The sequence below is a fragment of the Microcaecilia unicolor genome, chromosome 1, assembly GCF_901765095.1.
Source record: "Microcaecilia unicolor chromosome 1, aMicUni1.1, whole genome shotgun sequence".
NCBI classification, from domain to species: Eukaryota; Metazoa; Chordata; class Amphibia; order Gymnophiona; family Siphonopidae; genus Microcaecilia; species Microcaecilia unicolor.
In genome coordinates, this window is record NC_044031.1 from 621584204 (window position 1) to 621608964 (window position 24761).

Consider the following 24761-nt stretch of genomic DNA (forward strand, 5'->3'; position numbering starts at 1 on the left):
CAGTTTTGTTTCAGTGAACCAAGTGCAGCTAAAAAGAACAGTGTGAAGGACTTCTGCTAACTAAGGGGTAGATGCATCAAGCAAACGTAAAAAAATCAAAATCGTTAAAGGCCCTAACGATTTTTAAAAAAACGAAGAATGCACCAAAAAAAAAAGTCACACATGCTCAGATCGGTATAGAAACGTACAATGTATCAAAGAATCACAATACACATCGTTAATCGGCCCCCAAATCATGCGCAGAGCAGCCAAGCGTTATGTTAGCTGCTCTGCGCATGCCACAAACAGTCAAAACACAGTCAAATCACAAGCACATGGCTCCCAAATCAAAACAAAAATAAAAAAAAAGGGTCGGGAGGGGGCAAGGGCGCTCATCAGGAGCGTCCTGTACGGACGGCCTTGCCCCCCCCCCCCCCGCTGCTCCCCACTTTCCGCCGCTCCCCCCACCCCGAAAAAGCAAAATTCAAGCAGCCCCTGCCCCCCTTCCTTCCTCACTACTCTCTCACCTCAGCTCCGCCTCCCGACATCCTCCGTCCTGTGCCCCGCCCCCTTTTGGGGTCGTCGCCGCCATTCCCCTCCTCCATCGGGCCCCCCTCCCTCTTACCGGGCCCGTGCAGCGCCTCTCTCCTCTGTCCGAAGGCGCTGCACGGGCAAGAAGACAGCTGATGCCTGCCTTCGCCCAGCTTCGATGGCGCGTCTTTCTCCTGCTGGGCCCGCCCCTGTCTGATGTCAGTAACCTACGTAGGTTACTGACGTCAGACAGGGGTGACCCCAGCAGGAGAAAGACGCGCCATCGAAGCTGGGCGAAGGCAGGCATCAGCTGTCTTCTTGCCCGTGCAGCGCCTTCGGACAGAGGAGAGAGGCGCTGCACGGGCCCGGTAAGAGGGAGGGGGGCCCGATGGAGGAGGGGAATGGCGGCGACGACCCCAAAAGGGGGCGGGGCACAGGACGGAGGATGTCGGGAGGCGGAGCTGAGGTGAGAGAGTAGTGAGGAAGGGAGGGGGGCAGGGGCTGCTCAAATTTTGCTTTTTCGGGGTGGGGGGAGCGGCGGAAAGTGGGGAGCAGCGGGGGGGGGGGGGGGGGGGGCAAGGCCGTCCGTACAGGACGCTCCTGATGAGCGCCCTTGCCCCCTCCCGATCCTTTTTTTATTTTTATTTATTTATGTTTTTCTGACGTCCTTTGGACCAATCACAGCGCTTTTAGCTCTGCTAATGCGCTGGGATTGGCTCAAAGTTTGTTTATTTTTTTACTTAATGATTTTTCCTGGCACAGAGCTGTCCTAACGAGTGGTCCAGACCTCTCGTTAGATTTCCTGCCTTTTTCCTGCGTAAAGGCAATCGGAAAAGGTTAGTGCATGTCGTTTCAATGGGGTTTTCACACTAATTGCTCATCTCTATTCCGTTTTCATTAGCTGCTGGCTTCCTCGGTAAAAGCCCTTTGATGCATGCAACGGATCAAATTTTCCTCGTTGGAGAGTCATTAAAGGCTCATTTAGCTTTAGTGCATCTGCCCCTAAGTGCTCATAATTTCAAGTGCATGTCCTGTGTAGCTCTGTGTGCACTGCACTGACCACACTGGGGGGTCATCAGGGCTTCCCCTTTCTCTATTATCTGTAGTTCATTGTTAGGAGGTTCTATTAAATTAGTCTTTCAGAAAGGCTGCCTGGAGTTAAAGATCAAACAGTTTAGGCAGGCCATCCTGCCTGCTTTGTGCATGCAAAGTCAGTGAAAATCAGGTAGTCCTGGATCAAAAACACCTCTGCCACCAAGAATCTCTTTTGTTTAATGAGCTACTGTCAGTTTCCCCCCCCCCCCCCCCCCCCCGGGACACTTGCAGTCCCGCCTTTTACTTTAATTGCAAATCCACCTGACCAAGAAGAAGGATTAACATATTCCCTAACAGCAATGATGCCTTAACTGAAAAGGTGAATAAATAAATGTATAGTTATGTCGATGTAAATATGCTGGGGGGGGGGGGGGGGGTCGTTTTGTTTTTAATTCTTCAACAGGCATTTTTCAGTGGACGATGTTCTTCTGCCACACAGTGATCGTGATCTACAGTTTAATTGCCCTGGAGGGGGGAGGGGGAAGAGACTGCTGTGCTCCAGAGCTGGAAGAAAAGCTAATAATCATAAATACCTGGCTGGCTTGCCTTTGAATGGCAGTGCAGGAGGCGCAAAAACTTGCTCCAGCTGATCAGCTCCATTCCACTTCACTTTATTTGAAGTCGACTCACTGGCATCATCAGGCTCACCTCTTTTCCCTTCCCGCTCAGGAAATACGTCATCAGAAGGAAGGCGGGACATTGGGCAGGAAGGGAAATGCTGGGTGGGTGAGCTGTCGCTGCCTGCAACTCTGACTGTCGGGGTTCGGGGCGTCGCTGCAAGCCTGCAATTGTCTGTCGGGTCCGGGGAGAGGCGGGAGCTGACAGCAGGCTCAGCGGTGGGTGGGCAGGGCACCGGACCGGAGGCAGAAGCAGAGCGGAATCAAATCATGATGCGGCGGTGCGGTCCAAGCGGGGGTCGGCCAGAGAGGCAGAGTTGAGGTGCGCCGCGCGGGGCCCCCTTAAGCGCGGGGCCCTATGCGGCCGCCTCGGTCGCCTCTGCCTAAGACCGGCCCTGTACTTTTCATCACAATAACAGTGGTGATGCTGTTCTGGTGAGGTAAATTGACAATGCTCCTTGACACTGAAAATTTGCGGTTAGCGGCTAGTGAATATAACTGGCTATCTGCTGATTTTCAGCCCATTACTGGCTAAGTTTGGCAGCCATATTTTGCTATGTGAATCAGGGGCGTAGCTACGTGGGGCCACAGGGGCATGGCCCCCGCTACATTTGACCCCTCACCTGCGGTCGCCGCCCGTCCCGCCGCCACATCAGGTACCTTGTTTGCTAGCGGGGGTCCCCAAACCCCGCCAGCTGAAGAGTTTTCTTCAGCGCCGGTCGACTCCGGCGCCTTCGTTGTGGGATCATCTGTTTCTGACGCCTTACGTCCTGCACCATGCATGTAGCCCCGTGCAGGACGTAAGGCGTCAGAAACAGATGAGCCCACAACGAAGGCGCCAGAGTCGACTGGCGCTGAAGAGGACTCTTTGGCTGGCGGGGATTGGGGACCCCCGCCAGCAAACAAGGTACCTGATGCGGTGGCAGGGGGCGGGCGGGTGACGACGGGTTTTGCGGTTGCGGCAGAGGTCCAAAGTGGCGGTGCCCCCCCACCTCAGGCTCTGGCCCCCCCCCCCTCCCGCCGAGGTCTGGCTACGTCCCTGACATGAATACCAGGTCTATCTTTGTCCGGTTTAAACTTAACCGGCCAGTGCTGAATATCGGCTTGGCCGGTTAAGTTTGAACCTGCCCAAAAGAAACTGGGTATTCAGGGCCGGTCACCGGAAACGGCCTGGCATTGAATATCCGGGCTCAGCATTGCGGGAGTAAGCCGGACCAACTCACGTGGTCAAAATATCGGCCCTTTTGTGCTTATTCCTAGCTAGTGCCCTGTATTATTTGTACATTTTCTTTACAGAAGGTTCACCTCTAGTCCCCATACATTGCTCAGAACTAACACACCTCCTGTGTTTTCCAGGATTAGCTTCTCAGGGTATTCAGAAATGTCCCTGTCACTGTGCTCAGTGGATATATTCATCCTGTACTGCACAGTTTGTGGTCCTGCTCTCTATGTCTATTTCCCTCTTTTTCTGTTTTTCAGGCAGAAGAGTTTCATTCTCTGGTGCGCTCTTTCCTGGAGCACCTATCCGAGGCTGAGAGGACCCTGAAGTATGGTGTAATCCCTGAGGAAGAGGAGACTTTGCAGGAGTGCCAGAAACAGCAGCAAGTGAGTAACAGAAATAATGGCAGGAAGAATATTGAAACTCCATCAGTTTTATTCAGTGCTGTCAGAAAAGGGTATCTGTCCTAGTTTTGGGAGAGCTCACTGTGTGTTAGCAAGGTGGCTGCAAGTCATCTGCCCCAGCTTGCAGCATCAAAATTGTTAAATCACAAAAAGATTGTGAAAACTTTCAGGGGGAGTTTGCGAGATTGGGCATCCAAATGGCTTATGAAATTTAATGTGGACAACTGCAAAGTGATGCATACTAGGAAGAATAACCCAAATTATAGCTATATAATACTAGGTTCCACATTATGAGTTACTAGCCAGGAAAAGGATCTAGGCATCATCGTGGACAATATGTTGAAATCTTCTGCTCAGTATGCAGCAGTGGCCAAAAAATCAAACAGAAGGTTCAGAATTATTAGGAAAGGAATAGAGAATAAATCAAAGAATATCTTAATGCTTCTCTATCTCTCCATGGTTAAACCACATTTTGAGTATTGTGTGCAATTCTGGTTGCTGCTCCTGGAAAGTTCTGTGGGTGGGTGTTCAGGTAGCACTAATTCATGAAGAGCTCTCTGAATTAGTGTATGGGTTCGGCCGGGTACCACTAGCTCTTGGAGAGATTTCTGGATCAGTGTATTTAGGTACTTGACCCTTCTTTGAATATGAACCTCTGAATTTAACTCGATTTTGTTTGTAAAGATAGACTATGAACTTTGCTTAGCCCCTTCATGTGAATTCTCTTTACTTTTAGTTTGTGCTTCCAGTTTTTCTAATTCTGGCATGAGTTCTCTGACACTCTTGTCTTATTCACAGACTGCTTAGTATCCAACGGGTGGCACGCATGTGCTCTGAACCTCTGATAGAGGTTTTTTAAGAGCTGCCATGCTGCCTGAGAGCATTGTACCCACCTGAATGGACCTTTTCACCTGCCGATAAACAAAAGCACTAACTCCTGGAGTGTTCTCTGGATCAGTGAATATAGGGGTTTGGATAGCACTAGCTCCTCGCTGGATCAATGTATGGGTTTGGGTAGCACTAACTCCTGGAGAGCTATAGGAGAAATAGGTAAAACTAGATGGAGAGATCTCTGTGGGATCGATATATGGTTTTGAGTAACACTTACCAGAAAGCTCTCCAGGATCTAATGTAAAGAGTTGGATAGCACTAGCTCCTGGAGAGCTTTCTAGATTATGGGTTTGGGTAACACTAGTTCCTGGAGAATTCTCTGGATTAGTGTACGGGTTTGGTAGCACTGGCCCCTGGAGATCTCTATGGATCAGTGTGTGGGTTTGGTAGCACCAGATCTTAGAGAACTTTCTGGGGGTCAATATATGGGTTTCGGTAACACTTACCTAGAGAGCTCTTGTTACAATCTCAGGTTCAAAACAAACAGTCACTAGAACGTGAGCCCTTGGACGCAGGCAAGAACCCCAGCTGGGACTGGGCAAACAAGCGAGGCTGGAGCTGGAATCTGGAATGGACTTGGCCAGAATGACAGGACTGGAACTGCGGCTGTAGGCAGATAAATGCTGGAACCACAGGACTGGGATAACAGGAGACAAACAGGACTGGAGCAGCTCCGGGTTTCACCTGCGCTGACCGCCGTTCCCCAGAGGTTGAGCCCCTGGGTGCGGGCGACCTGCAGGACTTACAGGATGGAGCTGGACGGGATCAGGATTCACAGACAGACTAGGCAGACAGGGCGTACATACAAGCTTGGCAGAAGCAGGGTTCAAGATATACACACAAGCTGGACCGAAGCAGGGTTCAGGATATACACACAAGCTAGGCAGAAGCAGGGTTCAGGATATACACACAAGCTTGGCGGAAGCAGGGGTTTAGGATATTCACACAAGCTTGGCAGAAGCAGGGTTTTAGGATATTCACACAAGCTTGGCAGAAGCAGGGGTTAGGATATACATACAAGCTTGGCAGAAGCAGGGGTCCCAAACAGGGGGAAGAAAGCTGAAAGCAGACAGGGTAGAACAGGAGCAGACCACCTGCACAGCAGAGAGCTAATTAGGGACAATGCTAGCTACTGCAGACACTCAAAATGACAGACCAGAGCTCCACACACAGGCAACAGAACAGAACCAAGACTGTAGGCTGACAAGCCACCACAAACAGGGACCACAGACAGTGAACAAGGCAAACAGGAGAACTGGAAGCCCACAGACAACAGCAAGACAAAGCAGAAGGGCAAGAGCCCACAGAACAAGGCTAGGTAAACCGTGCACAAGGCAGCTACGGGTGCTGTTCAGGCACAAACAAGAAAAGCAAGTCTGGCAGCCTGGAAGATCCGGACCGGACTGGGCTGAAGTCTGGAACGTGTGACAGTCCATAGCAGCCACTGGTACTGGCCACCAGAGGGCGAGGTGAGCACAGACAAGGAAACAGTCACCATCGTGACAGCTCTCCAGAATCTAATGCAGAGAGTTGGATAGCACTAGCTTGTGGAGAGTTTTATGTGTCAGTGTAGTGGATCAGGTAGCACTAGCTCACTTATTCAATGTAAGTTGTCAGATGGCACTGATTTCCAGTTAGTTCTTTGCAATAAGAGTTTTCTGTGTTCCCCTCTTTTTATGTCCAGGAATTGATGAGTGTCCTGCAGTGTCAGAAGTTGGCACTGGACTGCATACGATCTCTTGGTGAGGAAATCTTGTCCTGCTGCCACCCTAAATCCATCATTACCATCAAATCCTGGCTCAATATCACCAAAAGCCGTTACCAGGAGGTGAGAGCTGCTATCTTCTTTCCCCCTCTAATTCCCTTCTCCCGCTGTCCACTACTTCCCCTCCTAGATTCTCTCCCTACAGTCAGGGCTGGCGTTAGTGGGGGCAAACAGGGCAGTTGCCCTAGGCCCCACAGCTCCAGGGGGTTCCCGCGGTCCGCCATCTCTTCCCCCTTCTTGTCACCCCAGACCTGCCAAGTCTCTCGCATTGAGCGAGAGACTCCCGCTTTGGCATCTGCACTCCAACCAAAGTGGGAAAGTCTCCCGCTGACAGGGGCGGTCCTATAATGAGGCACTCTGCCACTCTCTTCCTCCGGCATCTTTCCCTTCTATTCGCCGCTGCTTCCACCTGGACCGGCATCTCCTCTTTTCCTTCCCTGCCTCAGCCCTCTTCCCCCAAGGGCTACCTTTAATTTGTTTCAAAACTTGTCGGGCAGTGGCAGCAATTCACAGGTGCTGCCTTCCGCCAACCCCACATTCTCTCTCTACTAGGTGGCACACCCTCTCTGAAGTAACTTCCTGTTTCCGCTGGGGTGGGCTACAGAGAGAGAAGATGTTGGGCCAGCTGCAGGGCAGTGCCTGTGAATTGCTGCCACTGCCTGGCAAATTTTGAAACAAATTAAAGGTAGATTCAGGCGAAGAGAGTTGAGGGAGGGAGATGCTGGCTTGCTGGGTGGGTGGGGGGAGAGAGTGTGAGAGAAGTTGGGCTCGAGGCAAGGAGGCTAGATAAAACAGGAGATGAGGTGAGCCTATCTTGCCCATAATCTTTTTACTATTGTTTTCAATAGCGTTTGCTATTGTTTTGGGTGAACCAGTGTGGTGGCAATCTCCACCTATACTGGATTCAGCCCATATAATGCCATTTTGGGGAGGCATTATCAGTTTTGTGTGCTAGAGGGACTAAAGGAAAGCCAATTAGCAGGAAAGATCTAATTGCTCCTTCTGTCAGCGGAGGCAGGGCGCTACAGAGCGAGAGAGACTTCAGGCAACATAGACGCAGCCTGCTGTCGGCGTTAAACGCAGGGTTGGAGGAGGCAGGCAGAAGCAGCATTAGTGAGAGATCCTGGATATAAGAAATGGAAAAAAAAACCAAAAAACAAAAATGGAGATGGGGAGGCGAGAGGAGGAGAAGAGATGGTGCCCAGGGAGGGGAGAGGAGGAAGATGGGAGGACAGGGTGCCTGTGGAGAGAAGGTGAAGGGGAGATAAGAGAGGTAGGAGGAGATGGTATCCATGGAGAGAGGGGAAGGAAAGAGAAGAGAGAGAGGATGAGATGGTGCCCATGGAGGGGAGGGAAGGAGAGAAGAGAGACAGGAGATGGTACCCATGGAGGGGAGGAGAGGAGAGGAGATGATGCCCGGGGAGGGGAGGACATGGTGCCCCTGGGGAGGAGGGAAGAAAAATGGGAGGACATAGTGCCCATGGAGAGAAGGGGAAGGGGAGAGAAGAGAGACTGTAGGAGATGGTGTCCATGAAAGGGAAGAGAGGAAGAAGGAGATGGTGCCCATGGAGGGAAGCCAAAAGAAAAAAGCAACACTGGGCATTCAGAACTAGGACAACAGGAGTACTTTATTAATCAATGACCCGACACGGGCCGTGTTTCGGCGCCAACAAAGGCGCCTGCCTCAGGGGTCGATGTACTGATGCAATGACGTGCAGATGACAAAACACGAGTGCCGGGTCACTGCTAGAAGACTGTCGTCATCTCTCTCTCTTTCCACCGGTCAGTCTCCCATCTTAGAGCCCTCAGCAGACACCTCTTTCTCTCTTTCCACCGGTCAGTCTCCCATCTTAGAGCCCTCAGCAGACACCTCAGGTGTCTGCTGAGGGCTCTAAGATGGCAGACTGACCGGTGGAAAGAGAGAAAGAGAGAGAGATGACAACAGTCTTCTAGCAGTGACCCGGCACTCGTGTTTTGTCATCTGCACGTCATTGCATCAGTACATCGACCTCTGAGGCAGGCGCCTTTGTTGGCGCCGAAACACGGCCCGTGTCGGGTCATTGATTACTAAAGTACTCCTGTTGTCCTAGTTCTGAAGGCCCAGTGTTGCTTTTTTCTTTTGGTTTGTCTGACTGTGTACTGTATTGCCCTCTCTGTCTGTATTGCCCATGGAGGGAAGGGAAGAGATGGAAACTAGATAGATATGAGCAAGAAGAAGAAAAATGGAAGAAAGTTGAGTGTGAAAGATGGATATAGGGCAGGAAGTGAAGGAAGAGAAAAAAAAGAAATAATGAATAGACAGTAGGTCCAGGAAACAGAGTTCAGAGCAGAAGAAAGCAGAACCAGAGACAGTGAACAAAATAATTTGAAAGATAAAATCACCAGACAATAAAGGTAAGATAAATTATTTTATTTGTAATTTAGTGATTGAAATATGTCAGTTTTGAGAATTCACATCTGCTGTCTATATATTGCACTGTACAGGAGGAAATGGGAGAGAGCGCTTTATGTGATTAATCATACGATTAAAAAATTTAATCAATAGACAGTCCTAATAGATATATATAGATAAATATAGATATAGGTATATATATAATACTAGATAATATTTCTTGTAGATTACCTCATGGGTATGGAGGAATTTTCAAGATCTTTCAGGCTAGTCTACAATTCCAAAGCTGTTTTAGAGTAGGATGAATTACAAGTTGATTGGCAATTTTTATCATATTCCATGTTAAAGCACTTTTCAATATCCGTTTCAGTCTCTAGTCCTTGTCCCCTTATATCCTTTATTGCTCCATCTCTTCTCCCCCCATATTCTGCATTGCTCCATTTCTCCCCATCCTCCCATATTCTGCATTGCTCCGTATTTCCCCCCCCCCCCCCCCCCCATCTTGTTTTGCCCTGTCTGTCTCCCTTTCTTCTCCCCTTCCCACTGTCTCACTCATTTATCTACTCTCCTGCTCCTGTGCCGGACCTGCATCTTCTCCGGGTCTGAACGGCGTCAGCGACAAGCAGAAGGTAGGCACGGATACATTCCCCTGTGTGTGCTGCCGCTGGCTTTGCTGGACCCAGAAACAGGAAGTTACATCAGAGCTCATTACAGGTATCACATTCCACAGACTTGGGGACTATCTGGATTCCAGTTATTTTCCCTCTATGCCTATGTTTACAGGTCCTAAACTGGGCTGAACAGCAGGGAGAGCGCATCCAAGCACAGAATGTTTCACTAGCCACTGAACGAGAGGAAATAGCCCGGCTGATAGACTGGATCACTGCCGCAGAGGAATCCTTGAGCTTACGAGACCAGGATCCACTACCACAGGAGATGGAACTGCTGGAGGACCTGATTTCACAGCACACAGTAAGCAGCAGATTCCCTGTATCCAGGCACCACAACATCTCTGCACACGTCCTCTAAGGCTCCCTCCTTTCCATCAGAAGCATCCTGATCACACTCCCAGTCAAACCAGACACTATGGGGTAACTCTATAAAGTAGATGCTAACAGTTATGTGCTGGTTACACATTTAGAATACTAGCATAGAAACATGTACATGCCTGATTCTATAAAGTCATGTATATCTTACGTAGCACGTATTTTACAGGTGAGCGTACACATAGGCAGATTCTATCTGCGAAAGTGCCGATATTCTGTCTATTTACATGTGAAAGTTGTTCTGCCCCCAGCAGCCTTGCAATAGTCTTTATAATGCTGCTCTAAAATGTGTTTAATGTTATTCTCATTTCTTAGGACTTTTAGTGCTGCAGTTACTTCTGTCATGGTATGTGAGCAGTGCATTGTGCGTAATTGAGTCCCATATGTACTGCAGCCACTCCTGCTTAGTGTATTAGCTTTACCCCTAGTGGTTTTTCCCCTGCAAAGACCTCCTCGCTCTCTCAGCCAAGCTTGAATCTTTTGTCTACCTTCTATCATTTCCTGAGTGTCTTTACCAAGGAGGTTTAATTGACAGTGGGAGATGGCGGGGACTTACTTGGCCCATTATCTGGCCTGATGCTAGTAGGCGGAGCTTGCCACCATACAAAGTAATGTATTTTGAGTGTATCAAGATGGTGGCTGCTGCATAGGAAAGCACTTAAATTTCGTTGGGCGTAGATGGCTTCAGCCTTGTCACAGGATACCATCTTCTGTCAATCAAACCTCCTTGGTCTTTACTATCTTTACTCTGATGGGTCAGCCGGGTATGACCTCTTGACCTGGCCTCAGACACTGTTCCTATTGGCCCCTTCGCCTCGCCTTCTGGTCTTATAGGTGTCTTTCTTGCCCTTTTCTGACCTTGCAAGACAGATGCTTCCATCTTGTCTCGGGAGCATGTACTCTCCCTCTGCTCCCCCAAAGTGAACTTGTCTTTTTACCTGCTACTGCACAACTCAGCATCTCACCTCTGAAACTACTTCCATCTACCTGCCAACTTTCCTACCTCTACTGCAATGTAGGGATAATATAGGAATTCATATAAATGTATCCGAACAAATCAAATAGGAATCCCCTTCACTATGAGTACAAATATAGAGCCCATTAACAACTTTGAGAATATTGACAAATTTTAAAGGGAGGAAAAAACCTCAACAGACGTCACAAAAGCAAACAAGTTTTAGTGTACTGTAGTTCTCATCATCATCATGGGCATAAAAAAACCTTCCAATATATTTTAATAATACAAACTGTCATTGAAAAAAAACCCACCACTACTATTTTTACTACCTGTACCTCCCATTATTTCTGATTTGCCCTAGATTATTACCTCAGGGATAAATAGGATCCAAGAATGGGCCTCGTCAAATAGATTGAAACTGAATCCTAATAAGACAAAAGTCTTATGATTTAACAAATCTGATATGGTAATATCTTCTTCTGTCAGGTTATCAGAAGACAGAACATTACTAATAGAAACCAAATCGTGGGTACTCGGAGTGATTTTAGATTCCTCTCTGACATATGGCCCAGATGTTAATTCTCTTTGGAAGAAGACAATGTTTAAATTAAGGCAATTGAAGTTGATAAGATCATTCTTTACTGAGGAAATATTTGCTCTTCTAGTTCAGACTGTGACACATATTGTAATGTATTATATCTGGTGATATGCTCCAAATATCTACATAAATTACAGCTTATTCAAAATACTGTTGCATGACTAATTTTCAAAATAAATATATATACTACGTAGTGTTTCAGGCTACATGATGAAGTTACATTGGTTACCGGTACAAGAGCGTATTTTCTTTAAAGTGCTATGTATACTGTATCAAATTCTTTATGGCATTACTTCCTGTCTTTTGATAAGTACAGTTTCAAATTCCTCTGTTCTTCTTCAAGATTGTTTAATCAATTGATTATTCCCCCAGTATTTCTATGTAAGATACGATTCCGAAAGTTATTTAATACAGTTTTTTTTGGTCATTGCTGTTCCTTTATGGAATTCTCTTCCAAGGCGTATTAGAATTGAGAGAAATTATTTGAAGTTTCGCAAGATGTTAAAGATATCTCTTTGAATGCTGTTATTAATTTAATCTGTTTTAGATCATGGGATAGAAGGTAGTGTTCTATTGTGGATTAAAAACTGGTTAAAGGATAGAAAACAGAGAGTAGGGTTAAATTGTCAGTATTCACAATTACTGTGCTGGGACAGCTGCTCTTTAATATATTTATAAATACATAGTAACATAGTAAATGACGGCAGATAAAGACCTGTATGGTCCATCCAGTCTGCCCAACAAGATAAACTCATTTTACATGGTATGTGATACTTTATATGTATACCCGAGTTTAATTTGTCCTTGCCATTCTCAGGGCACAGACCGTAGAAGTCTGCCCAGCACTGTTCTTGTACTAAAAATTCTGAAGATTCTGGAATCCTAAAGAATTACAAGATTCCGTAATCCTAATTAGTAGCAACATTCCATGTAGAACCCCAAAGAGTAACATAGTAAATGAGTTCTCTAAAAGGGTGAGGTGTGAATTCATTCTTTCTATCCATCCTGTATGTTTATATCTTTATTATGAAGATCAACCACCAAGGAGGAGGAGCAAGAGGCACTATGAGCGTAGGAAGACAACTGAAGGAGTGGTGTACACAAATGACGCTTCCAACAAACTCGAAGGAGTCAACAAATGCCAAACAAAGAGTTTAGGGACAGGGGTTTTTTTTATGTCAGTGATGATGATGAGAACTCCAGTACATTAAAACCTGTTTGCTTGTGTGAAGTCTGTTGAGGCTTTTTCCTCCCTTAAAAATGTTTCAATATTGTCAAGGTTGTTAATGGACTCTGTATTGGTACTCACAGTGAAGGGGATTCCTATTTGATTTGTTCGGATAAACTTTCCTACCTCTGCTATAAAACTCTTCAAGTTTAAAACTCCACACAATCTTTTGCCCCAGGGAGGCAACCACCTGAATTCTTTACTACAAACTTTGAGTAAATTAGCTATGTTTATTCAATAAAGTAAATTTCAGAAAAGGAAAAGAGACTTCTTGGGTGTGCTGATGTGCAAGGTTATACTGCCTGGATATTAAAGGGTATATACTAAGAGGGCCAGGAACATGAGTGGCACATGAATGCCATCACCCGGTTATAGAATTGCCCTTTGTAAATCTTCCCAGACTACTGACTGTATCACTGCATGTTGTGCTTTAAAAGATATCTTCTGAAAGTGGTAAAGATGCCGGAAGCTTCTTATCTCTCCCTATTTCTAACATGTATTATTGGCCTCAGGTGGAGGGACCTATGGTTACTGAGCAGTTATCCTAAAATAAACCTTTGCTGGCCTGGAGATAACGATTTCTTTGACATATCAGTGGATAAGACTGTTACACCCTCCTTGTTTGATAGGTCAATTGCCTTGGACTCAAAGAAGATGAAACTATTTTTGGTTCTGAGGCCTAAGGTTCAGCAACTGGGAATTGCCTTTAGGGGATCTTTTACTAAGCCGTGGTAGCGATTTTAGCTCGCGGTAGAAATCAGCTGGCAGTAAATGCCGAGATGCCCCTTTGTTTCCACTTCCTTTGCAAGTGCATGATGATATCTCCAGGGACTAGATATGTTTTCTACAGCCATCTGAGCTATGTTTGTTTCTACAAAGACTGATGTTTTCTCCTTCCCAGCCAACAGTACACCTTTCTATGCCCCGAGTTATTCTGACTGCTATTGTGTTAGCTGATATTTACCTTTAATTTCTCCACTTAATAAACCAACTTAATGGACTAACTCAAATTTAACTGGATTTTCCTCTTTTTCCTTTATTTTTTGTATTGCTTGTATTTCTTTACAGCAATTTTGTGTTGCTTGTAATAATTTTAAAAACCTCAGGAAAGCATGCCTGCACATTCTTCCACCTCCTTTTTGTACAAATGCAGTTTTACACTGAAACAGCACATAGGCTTTTGAAAATAACAAATATATGCACATTGATCATTAGAAATGATCTGGAATTGGGAACAATGAATGAAGTGATCAAACTTGCAGATGACAGAAAATTATCTAGGGGTCCTTTTACTAAGGTGTGCCTGCGCTGGTGTAGACACGTATATTGGATGCATGCAGGTCCATTTTTCTATGCACCTGCAAAAAAGGCCTTTTTTTTGGCTGAAAATGGACGTGCAGTAAAATAAAAATTGGCGCGCGTCCATTTTGGGCCTGAGACCTTACCACCACCCATTGACCTAGTGGTAAAGTCTCATGCGTTAACTGGGTGGTAATGGTCTATGCGCGTACAATTCCGATTACCGGAAATTTTCTGGGTGCACTTAGTGGACGCGCGTAAAAAATTAAATTACTGCCCGGGCCACATGGTAGCCTGGTGGTAGTTCAAAAATTGACGCGCATAGGCACCGGGCCTCTCAGTTATTAAATTGAATATGGATTGTGAGAATTTGCAGAAGGATGTTGGGAAGCTGGAAGACTGGGAAGATGAAATTCAGTCTGGAGAACTGCAAAGTGATGTACATGGGAAAGAATAACCTAAGTTATAGCAACACCACCCAGGAAAAGGATCTAGTTGTTATCATGGACAACACATTGAAATCTTCTATTCATTGTGTGGTAGCAGCCAAAAAGGCAAACAAAATGTAGGAATTTAGTTATAAATAGAAATAAAACAGAACAAAAGAAAAGAAAAGAAGATGATACCTTTTTATTGGAATAACCATACATTTTTTGATTAGCTTTCAAAGGCAATACTTTCCTTCTTCAGATCCTTTCCCCTATCCTTCTGTCCCCCTTCCCCAAGTCCAATACATTCCTAAAAGGGCTTGCGGTAGCAGCACAAACCCCTGCTTTTTTTTTTTTCTTACCTAGAGATCCTTCCCAAATTGGAGCAGCTGAATGCAGCTCTTATTAAACACTTTACTTCAGGGGCAGTCTTCTGACAAAAGCTGTGCCCCTGAAGTGAAGTATTTACTAACAGCAGCATGACCACTGCTATGACCTGGGAAGGATTTTGCTCTGGTTCTTATTCAGTCATCAGATTTTTTTTTTTTTTGTTACTGTCTCTCCTGCTGCTGCCCCACCAGAGCTGCTGCCCTATGCAAGTGCATGGCTTGCACAGTGGGTTGAATTGGCCCTGGGAGAACCAAAGTTTCCAGCATAATATTGTATACAGAAAACAGCTAAGCAAGATTTTATTTTTGTTACATTTGTACCCTGTGCTTTCCCACTCATGGCAGGCTCAATGCAACTTACATGGGGCAATGGAGGGTTAAGTGACTTGCCCAGAGTCACAAGGATGCCTGTGCCTGAATTGGGAATTGAACTTAGTTCCTCAGGACCCAAGTCCACCACCATAACCACTAGGCTGCTCCTCCAGGCACTTCCTTAAACCCTTCTGTTTTATACAAAATATTAAAGATCATTGTAAGACAGGCCTCACTCACTCTTGTCTCCTAATACCTCAAGGTGTTCCTGGATGAACTGGACAAGAAACAGCCTGAAGTAGAAAAAGTGACGAAGAACTGCAAACGGAAGTTGGGGACAGAGCTACGGACTCCCACCTCCTGCCGAAGCTCATACAGTAAGAGCTCTTCTGCCCTTCCCTCCCCCATCTACAGCTATGGAGCTCCATCTCCTGCCTCATATCAGTAAGAGCTCTCCTTCTTTCTCCTTCCCATTACAGGGAAAGAGTTACAGAAACCACTCCCACAATCTCATGTCAGACAGTAATAGCTGGGATAAGCAGTATAAAATGTTTTGTACTTTTTGGGGGGGGATCTTGCCAAGTATTTGTGACCTGGATTGGCCACTGTTGGAAACAGGATGCTGGGCTTGGTGGACCTTTGGTCTTTCCCAGTATGGCAATACTTATGTACTTATGTAACTCCTATCCCCTCCCTCTCTTCCTTCTATAAGGACATAACTATGGGCCTCTGAACCCTATAGAGTGTCAAGCAGCAAGCTGTCTTCTAACATAGTAACAGAGTTAATGTAGTGGCTTAGCTAGGTGGAGCCAAGGGGGCCTGGGCCCCCTCAAATTTCTTCTGGGCTTCTGGTTTTGCTGGCAGGGGTGCCCAACCCCCGCCAACTGAAGCCTTCATCCAGCACCGGTCTCCAGCGCCACCGCGTTGCTTTCCCTGCTCTCCCCCTCACGTCCAGCACACTCCTTTTAGCAAAACTAAGCATGCTCAATTTTACTAAAAGGAGTGTGCAGGACATGAGGGGAAGAGCGAGCGGGTCAGACAACGTGGCGGCGCCGGAGACCAGCACTGGACGCAGGCTTCAGATGGCAGGGGTTGGGGACCCCCACCAGACAAGGTATTTGCAGCAGTGAGGTGTGGCGAGACTTTAGCATGATCAGAGATCTCATAAGGACCAATTTCAGCTGCATCTATTTTACCCATAAGCTCCTATGACACTAACAGATAATCTGTTCTAGATTGGGTAGACTGAGCTCTAGACAGATGGGTGTAATCTCAATCCATGGGGTGAAGAAGCCTCCATATGTCCAATAGATCCAAAAAGAGTACTCATTAAAGATATTCCTTTAGTGGGAATAGGGACTTCCCGTCTATCTATAACTGGGTCCGCCAATATATTAAAATCACCTCCTAAAATGATAGGAATACCATAAAAGCTTATCAAATGATTGAGTAAGGTACATAAGAACATAAGTGTTACCATACATCTCATTCTCGGCTTACGCCTCATAGTGCTATGTAAGCCACATTGAGCCTGCAAATAGGTGGGAAAATGTGGGGTACAAATGCAACAAATAAATAAATAAAATAATGGGACAGACCGAAGGTCCATTAAGCCCAGCATCCTGTTTCCAGCAATGGCCAATCCAGATTACAAGTACCTGCCAAGATCCCAAAACAGTATAATAGCTTTTATATTGCTTATCCTAGAAATAAGCAGTGAATTTTCCCCAAGTCCATCTTAATAGTGGCTTATGGACTTTTCTTTTAGGAAGAAGTTATCCAAACCTTTTTTTAAAGCCCACTAAGCTTTTACCACATTTTCTGGCAGGGAATTCCAGAGTTTAATTACATATTGAGTGAAGAAATATTTTCTCCAATTTGATTTAAATTTACTACTTTGTAGCTTCATTGCGTTCCTCCTAGTCCTACTATTTTTGGAAAAAGTAAACAAGAGATTCACATCTACCCATTCCACTCCACTCATTATTTTATAGATCTCTATCATATCTCCCCTCTGCTGTCTTTTCTCCAAGCTGAAGAGCCCTAGCCATTTCAGCCTTTCCTCATAGGGAAGTCATCCCATCCCCTTTATAATTTTCATCACCCTTCTCTGCGCCTTTTCTAATTCCACTATATCTTTTTTGAGAAGTGTGACCAGAATTGCACACTATTCAAGGTGCGGTCACACCGTGGAGCTATATAAAGGCATTATAACATCCTCATTTTTGTTTTCCATTCCTTTGCTAATAATACCTAACTTTCTATTTGCTTTCGTAGCCACTGCCACATACTGAGCAGAGGGTTTCAATGTATCATCAATGATGAAACCTAGATCCCTTTCCTGGTCGGTGACTCCTAATGTGGAACCTTGCATCACATAGCTAAAGTTTGGGTTCCTTTTTCCCACATGTATCACTTTGCACTTGCTCACATTAAACATCATCTGCAATCTGGACACCCAGTCTCCCAGTCTCTTAAGGTCCTCTTGTAATTTTTCACAATCCTCTTGCGATTTAACAACTTTGAATAACTTTGTGTCGTCATCAAATTTAATTACTTCACTAGTTACTCCCAACTCTAGATTATTTATAAATATGTTAAAAAGCAATGGTCCCAGCACAGACCCCTGTGGAACCCCACTTTCTACCCTTCTCCATTGACAATACTGGCCATTTAACCCTACTCTCTGTTTTCTGTCTTTTAACCAGTTTTTAATCCACAATTCAATACTACCTCCTATCCCACAGTTGCTGTCAGGGGCATAAATATTACACAGTACTAACAGCTGTCTTTCAGGGTAATATGTGTAATCACAAATCTTCCCATATCGTCTGTTATCAGCTTATGTAATTGATGGGAAGCACCTTTCCTAAAGAGAATCACTACCCCAGTTTTCTTGGAGACAGCTGGCGTACCATAGAGGGAGCCCACCCACCATCTTTTAAGTTTATCATGTTCTGCTGCTGAGAGGTGTGTTTCCTGCATGAAAACCATGTCTTCCTTTTTTCCTTTGTAAAACTTAAAGGAGTTTCATTCTTTTTATGGGAGAGGAAATTTCTCCCACATTCCAGGAAAAGATCTGCACCTTATTATATTATAGATGGACATTGACAAATCTAATGTAGTAGATCCTGTGCAAGAGACAAGGAGAGATGTCCCAGTAAGCTCCCCTCCTCAGCTATTTTGTAAACAGTCCAGATCCCCATTGAGTACTACCCCCCTCCAACCCCACATCCCATAAACTAATCTAACCTTCCTGACCCAACCCATCCCTCATATGCCTATGAAGGAAAGACCCCACCTCCAGTCATTTTCAATTCCCTCTCTGATCCCTAATAAGGGATCAGTCATAACACCTAACCTCCTACTCCCACCCTCCATCTACCTATCTGTAATTAATTAATGAAAAGTCTATCTAGTGAAGTCCTAAAGCAAAATTGAACAAACCTCAACTAGCTTGTCCCCTGTTCCCCAGTATTATTCTAAAAGGCCTAGTAATAGTAGTAAAAGTCACAGATGTGAAACAGCTAGATCCCAGCCTCCATTCAACCCCACCCAAATCAAGATAGCAAATAGAACACGAACATGCACTTCATACCATTGAAACAGGTCAAAACTATATTAGGAAGTACTGGGAAGTATAATTGTATGTAGTTAAAAAAAACAACAAATATTTAAGAAACCCATGATACAAACAACAAATAAACGAGCAAGGCCCACTGAGTTGCCTCACTCCAGAGTATAGATAAACATAATCAAAGAGCTATTCAAAAGAATGGAACAGCGTTTAGAAAAACAATCAATCTAAGTATTTATGAAGGTGAGCAAAACTCCACACATATAATATTTCTCCTCAGATAGGGAAAGCATGGAGTAAACTGTCTTGGAGTATAGGTGACCTGAAAGAAAAAAAAAAAAAAGCACTTCCCATTAAAGTACTGTGTAACAAAAGCTTGCACTCATTGCTACCTGAGAGAAGAGAATAATTTGACAAAAACGTCAAAACCTATACCAGGTGAAGGTCCCATGTAACCAGCAAAGGCAATGCAGGTAATGATCACATCAAAAAGTATGAAACTTATTAGAGACCCCTGCAACAAGGGCCCGCACACATTCATTCAAGGCACTTATTAAGATCACATTGAGGACTTGTCAAGTGCTGGATCCAACAGGTCTGTGCATGAGGAACATGCACACATTAAATCGTGCATGTAATATACTCAGGGGCGTAGCTACATGGGGGCGTGGGGCCACGTAGATTTGGCCCTTCGACCCACCCCCTCCCCCCACCACCCCCGGTGGCAGGTATCTTTGCCAGCGGGGCTCCCCAACCCCTGTTAGTCGAAATCCTATTCTCCGGCGCATCCATGTTGTTGATCTGCAAGGGCAGGCTTCTGTTTCTGTGAGTCTGACATCCTGCACGTACGTGCAGGACGTCAGACTCACAGAAACAGAAGCCTACCCTTGCAGATGAGCAACGCGGCCGTGCCGGAGAAGAGGACTTCGGCTGGCAGGGGTTAGGGACCCCCGCCGGTAAAGGTACCCGGCAGTGGGGGAGGGTTGGCGGCGGGGGGAAAGGGGGGGTCGAAAGGGTTGGCATCGGGGGGTCAAAGGTGGTGGTGGCGGGGGCGGGGTCTAAAAATGGCGGGGGGGGAGCTAAAATGTGCCCCCTCATCTCGGGCTCTGACCCCCCACCCACTTAAGTCTGGCTACGCCCCTGAATATACTTGGTGGAAAAATCAGAAAGTGTTAATAAACACACCATGTAACCAAAGCAGGAAGACAGTACTACTTTGTATGTGTAATTATATAAAAAAAAAAATTGTCTGAAAGTTCATGCACTCATTACTTCATGGTGCAAGGTGCAGATATAACAACAAAGTCTCGATAAAGTCTTCAACTCCTCATATATTTGGCTGATGCAACCCAAATCAAGTTAAGCACAGAGCTCCAGAGCACAGGCAAGTGGGTGGAAATAAAGTTATAAGCAAGTATTGTAAATTTCATAGAGTCTCAGCATTTGTTCTGCCTATGAAGCCAGGCATGTGCTTCCCTGTAAAGCAAATCTGGTGTGATCACCCAAGCACAATAGAGAGATTGAGCGGGTTGGCATGATTCAGCAGAGAAATAAACTATTGATGCCGTGTGAATCTTGTAAAGTTTGTCGCCAGGATCCAGTCTGCAAAATCCCTGAGGGCAAAGAAATATCTCTCCAGCAACATGTTCCATCAGAGGAACTAAGATTCCCAATGGAGATCCTTCAATGGTGAAAGGGTCTAATCACACATCAAATTACAATATAAAAGCACCCTAACCCATGTTGAAAGCATGTTCAAAAGTGACAAAAATTTATTCTCATCATGACTTAATGCAATTTACATTGAGGCATGCCAAAAAGTCCTTGGCCTCTTGTACTGTTTCCTGCATTACAGTAGTATCTCCATGGTCTACTCACAGTCGAGCAGGGAAGAGTACTGAAAATTTTATTTTTCGTTCAAACAGACATGTACAGGTAGGGCTAAAATTTTTTCTCTGCATGGTCACCCAAGACAAATAGTCTTGGAAACAAAGCACTTTGCGCCCTCATAAATGAGAGGCTTACCAGTCCGGATCATCCTCAGGATTTCTTGTTTATGGTGAAAGTTTAACACATGAAAAATCACTTAAGGACTCATATTCTCACCCTTCTTAGGGCCCACACGATAGGCTCATTCGATGTGTAGGAGTCCAGCTTGGCTTTGTAGTTGTAGAGAGGAAGACAGTCATTGTTTCAGAAAGCTACACAAGTCTCCATCCTTAATTGCTTCAGGCAGCCCAACCAGCCTAAGCGTCTCAAACGATTTTCAAGATCGTCGAGCTTATCCTCGATGGAGGCCACCCAGGTGGTGAGAGACTGATCTGATGTTTCCAACTTCTGTACTGAAGATTCCAGGGCCTCCACCCATTGCTGGGTTGCAGGAAAATCTCAGTGAATATCGTCTAATCACTTGATCACTGCATCCAACTTAGTTGAAATAGTCTGCAGCCTTTGCTCCAGTGCAGTGTCCACAGCCGCCTAGACCTCCATCACAGTTTCAGTGATAAGGTGTGGATGGGTTAGGTAAATCTGCTGTCTTACTTTTCTGCAACTTAATGCAGTCTTTATCCCTTTGGATGCCTTTGGACACCATTTGAAGCAGTCATGCAGCAACGAACACTGTAAAAAGTACTGGATATTTAAGTCATAGATGGGGGGGTTGGTGTGTTGTTCCCAGGCGCACAAGTGTTCAGCGTCTGCACCCGAGCATAGAGTCACGTGACCTCCACCTACAGGGGTTTTAAAACATCTTTTCTTTTATAAAAAGTGAGCTTGTTTTGAAAAACAGTTTTTAAAATTATTTTTAGGCTTGTGGGTAGATTCATATTCCAGGCTGACATCCACTCCAGAGCCTACATCAGGCAGAATTTCCCCCACCTCAGCTGATGGCTTTCCCAGCAGAGGGGGCTGTGCTAGGTTCTGCAAAGAGCGCTGGCTGTACTTATCCTTGTTCTTCTGTCTATCCTGTAGCTGGCGGAAGCGGTGTGGGCGGCTGCACTGTTACTGCCTTTAATGTAGCAGTTCAGAACGACACTAACACCGAACTAGGACAGCTGAGTGAGATTCCCAGTTCTGGAAGATTGAAGTGCATTGAGAAAGCTGTGGGTGTCTCTGTTCTAGAAGAGAGGGGGTGCTGCACATCAGGACTGAGGTGTAGTGGCAGATTCATAAATCTGACACAGAGTCTCATCACTGCTTCTCACATCAGAGTGGCTCACTTGTGCTGCTTCTTACCCATTGACATTAAACTTTCTCATCTCATCAGATATACTGGGGCTGTGCCCCCTTCAGCACTATCCGGTCTTACCAGTATCACCATATAACTGTATACAGTTGTCATTTCCCATCAGTGGGGCTGGGAGGGTTCTGAATTATTGATGCAAGGAGCAGGGTGCTGGCACGTTCTTGGAAGTGGGAAAGTGGGGGAGAAAAAAAGCTGTCAGGAATGTGAAGAGGCAAATGGAAGAAAAGATAGCTGATACGGTAAAATTGGGAAACAAGACATTTTTCAGATGTATAAATGAAAGGAGGAAGTGCCATAATACCATTGTGAGGCTCAAAGCTGAGGGAGAGGAATATGTAGAAGCTGATAAGGATAAAACTGAACTGCTCAACAGTTGTTTCTGTTTTGTGTTCATGGAAGAAAAGCTGGGGGTAGGACTGCAGAAAACAAATGCTAATGGGGATGGATGGATGGTAATCTGGGACTGATTCTCAGAAGACTGTGTTCTTGAGGAGCTAGCTAAAATAAAGTATACAAAGCTATGGGGTCTGATGGGGTGCATCCAAGGGTTTTCAAGGAAGTCGGAGAGGTTCTGGCGGTTCTGCTGTCTGACATCTTCAGTGCTTCCTTAGAGTCTGGAGTGGTCCCAGAGGACTGGAGAAGGGTGGATGTGGTCCCTCTGCACAAGAGCAGAAGTATGGAGGAGGTTGGAAATTACAGACCTGTCAGTCTGACCTTGGTGGTGAGCAAACTAATAGAAACGCTTCTAAATCGGAGGACTGCAGGACCCGAGGCAGCATGGCTTCACTAGAGGCAGGCCGTGTCAGATTAATCTGATTGATTTCTTTGACTGGGTGACCAAACAGTTGGACTTGGGGGGTGTGCTAGATGTGGTTTATTTGGATTTTAGCAAAGCCTTTGACAAGGTTCCGCACAGGGGATTGATAAATAAACTGAGTACCCTCAGTATGGGACCTAAAGTAACTGACTGGGTTAAAAATTGGTTAAATGGAAGGAGCGAGAGGGTAGTGGTAAATGGAGCTTGTTCTGAGGAAAAGGTTATCAGTGGTGTACGGCAGGGGTTGGTCCTTGGGCCAGCTGTTTTTAAAATCTTTGTGAGTAATATTGCGGAAGGGCTGTCTGGTAAGGTGTGTCTCTTTACGGATGATATCAAACTCTGTAATAGGGTGGACATCCCGGAGGGTGTGGATGACATGAGGAAGGATCTGTTGAAGCTTGAAAAATGGTCCAATGATTGGCAACTAAGATTTAATGCTAACAAAAAATGCAGGGTCATGCACTTGGGTTACAAGAATCCAGGGGAGCGGTACAATATAGGGGATAAACTGCTTCTGTGTACTAAAGAAGAACGGGATTTGGGGGTGATTGTGTCTGATGACCTTAAGGTCTCCAAACAGGTAGAAAAAGCAATGGTCAAAGCCAGAAGGATGCTTGGCTGCTTAAGGAGAGGGATGACCAGCAGGAAAAAAGAGGTGATAGTGCCCTTGTATAAGTCTCTGGTGAGACCACACTTAGAGTACTGTGTGCAATTCTGGAGACCACACCTACAGAAGGATATAAACAGGATGGAGTCGGTCCAGAGGGCGGCTACAACATTGGTAAGCGATTTTAGTCATAAAATATATAGGGACAGGCTTAGGAACCTCAACATGTACAGTATACACTGGAAGCGAGGCGGGCAAGAGGGGATATGATAGAGACATTTAAATATCTCAGTGGCATTAATGTACAGGAGGTGAGCCTTTTTCAAATGAAGGAAAACTCTGGAATGAAAGGGCATATGAAGAAGTTAAGAGGAAATAAGCTTAGGAGGAATCTCTTTCATGGAAAGGGTGGTGGAAGCGTGGAATGGCCTCCTGGTGGGGTGGAGACAAGGACTGTGTCAGAATTTAAGAAAGTGTGGGACAGGCCACACGTGGGATCCCTTAGGAAAGGAAGACTTAGTGGTTACTGAGGATGGGCAGACTGGATGGGCCACTTGACCCTTATCTGCCGTCATATTTCTATGTTACAAGCGGAAGGTGTGTTTTAAAACTCCTGTAGGTATGTGTCCTCTTTAGTCAACATTTCACCCTCTATTGCAAATGAGAAACTGCATATGTGCATGTTTTATTTAATTATAAGCGTGGTGACTTTGTGCATATAAATCATTTCTTATTGTTCTATGATTTTATCATGACTTGATAAATTATATAACTTTTTTTATGCACTGTTTTTATGCACTTTGGTTTGATTTATGTATTGTTTCTTCTTTTAATTTGTTGTGTATGTCTGAATTGACAGTCTAACCCCTGACACAGCCTTTTTAAAGCAAAATATAGCCATGCCGGGTGTGTGTGCTTAATAAACTTCAAACTCCTACACCTACTGGTCTGCTCTGTTTGTGTGCTGACTACAGTTTGCAGATCGCTGCCTGTTTGTCCTTTCATTGTCCTTGTTGTCCTGCTTGGCTGTCCTTCAGTAACCTTTAGTAACTTTTTATTGTAATTGATACAGAAAGTCAAAGTTCTGCAAAATCATCCCAGACCACACCTGCAATATCCTTGATGAACCTGGAGCCCCAGACTCCGCTCATAGCTCAGCTCCTGAACCGCTGGCAACAGCTCTGGTTTCTAGCCCTGGATAGGCAATGCCAGTTACAAACTGCCCAGCAACGGCTGCAAGAGGTAAGAGGACACAGGGAAGCACATCTCACTGTTGCTGCTCTTACATCCCCATTCTCTACAGTACCATTGCTGTTACACATCTCATTCTCTACTATCTTTTCCTCCCTACGTCATTCTCTATTA

At 45.4% G+C, this 24761-nt stretch overlaps 1 protein-coding gene across 1 annotated transcript in view; it reads left to right on the forward strand.

The window, feature by feature from the left end:
- LOC115460298 (microtubule-actin cross-linking factor 1-like) overlaps positions 1-24761 on the forward strand; it is a 116228-nt gene that overhangs the window by 49686 nt on the left and 41781 nt on the right. The window contains exons 10-14 of the mRNA XM_030190096.1: positions 3702-3827; positions 6421-6564; positions 9677-9865; positions 15414-15528; positions 24469-24638. Coding sequence (XP_030045956.1) covers positions 3702-3827; positions 6421-6564; positions 9677-9865; positions 15414-15528; positions 24469-24638 — 744 coding nt within the window. The remainder of the gene's footprint in view (positions 1-3701; positions 3828-6420; positions 6565-9676; positions 9866-15413; positions 15529-24468; positions 24639-24761) is intronic.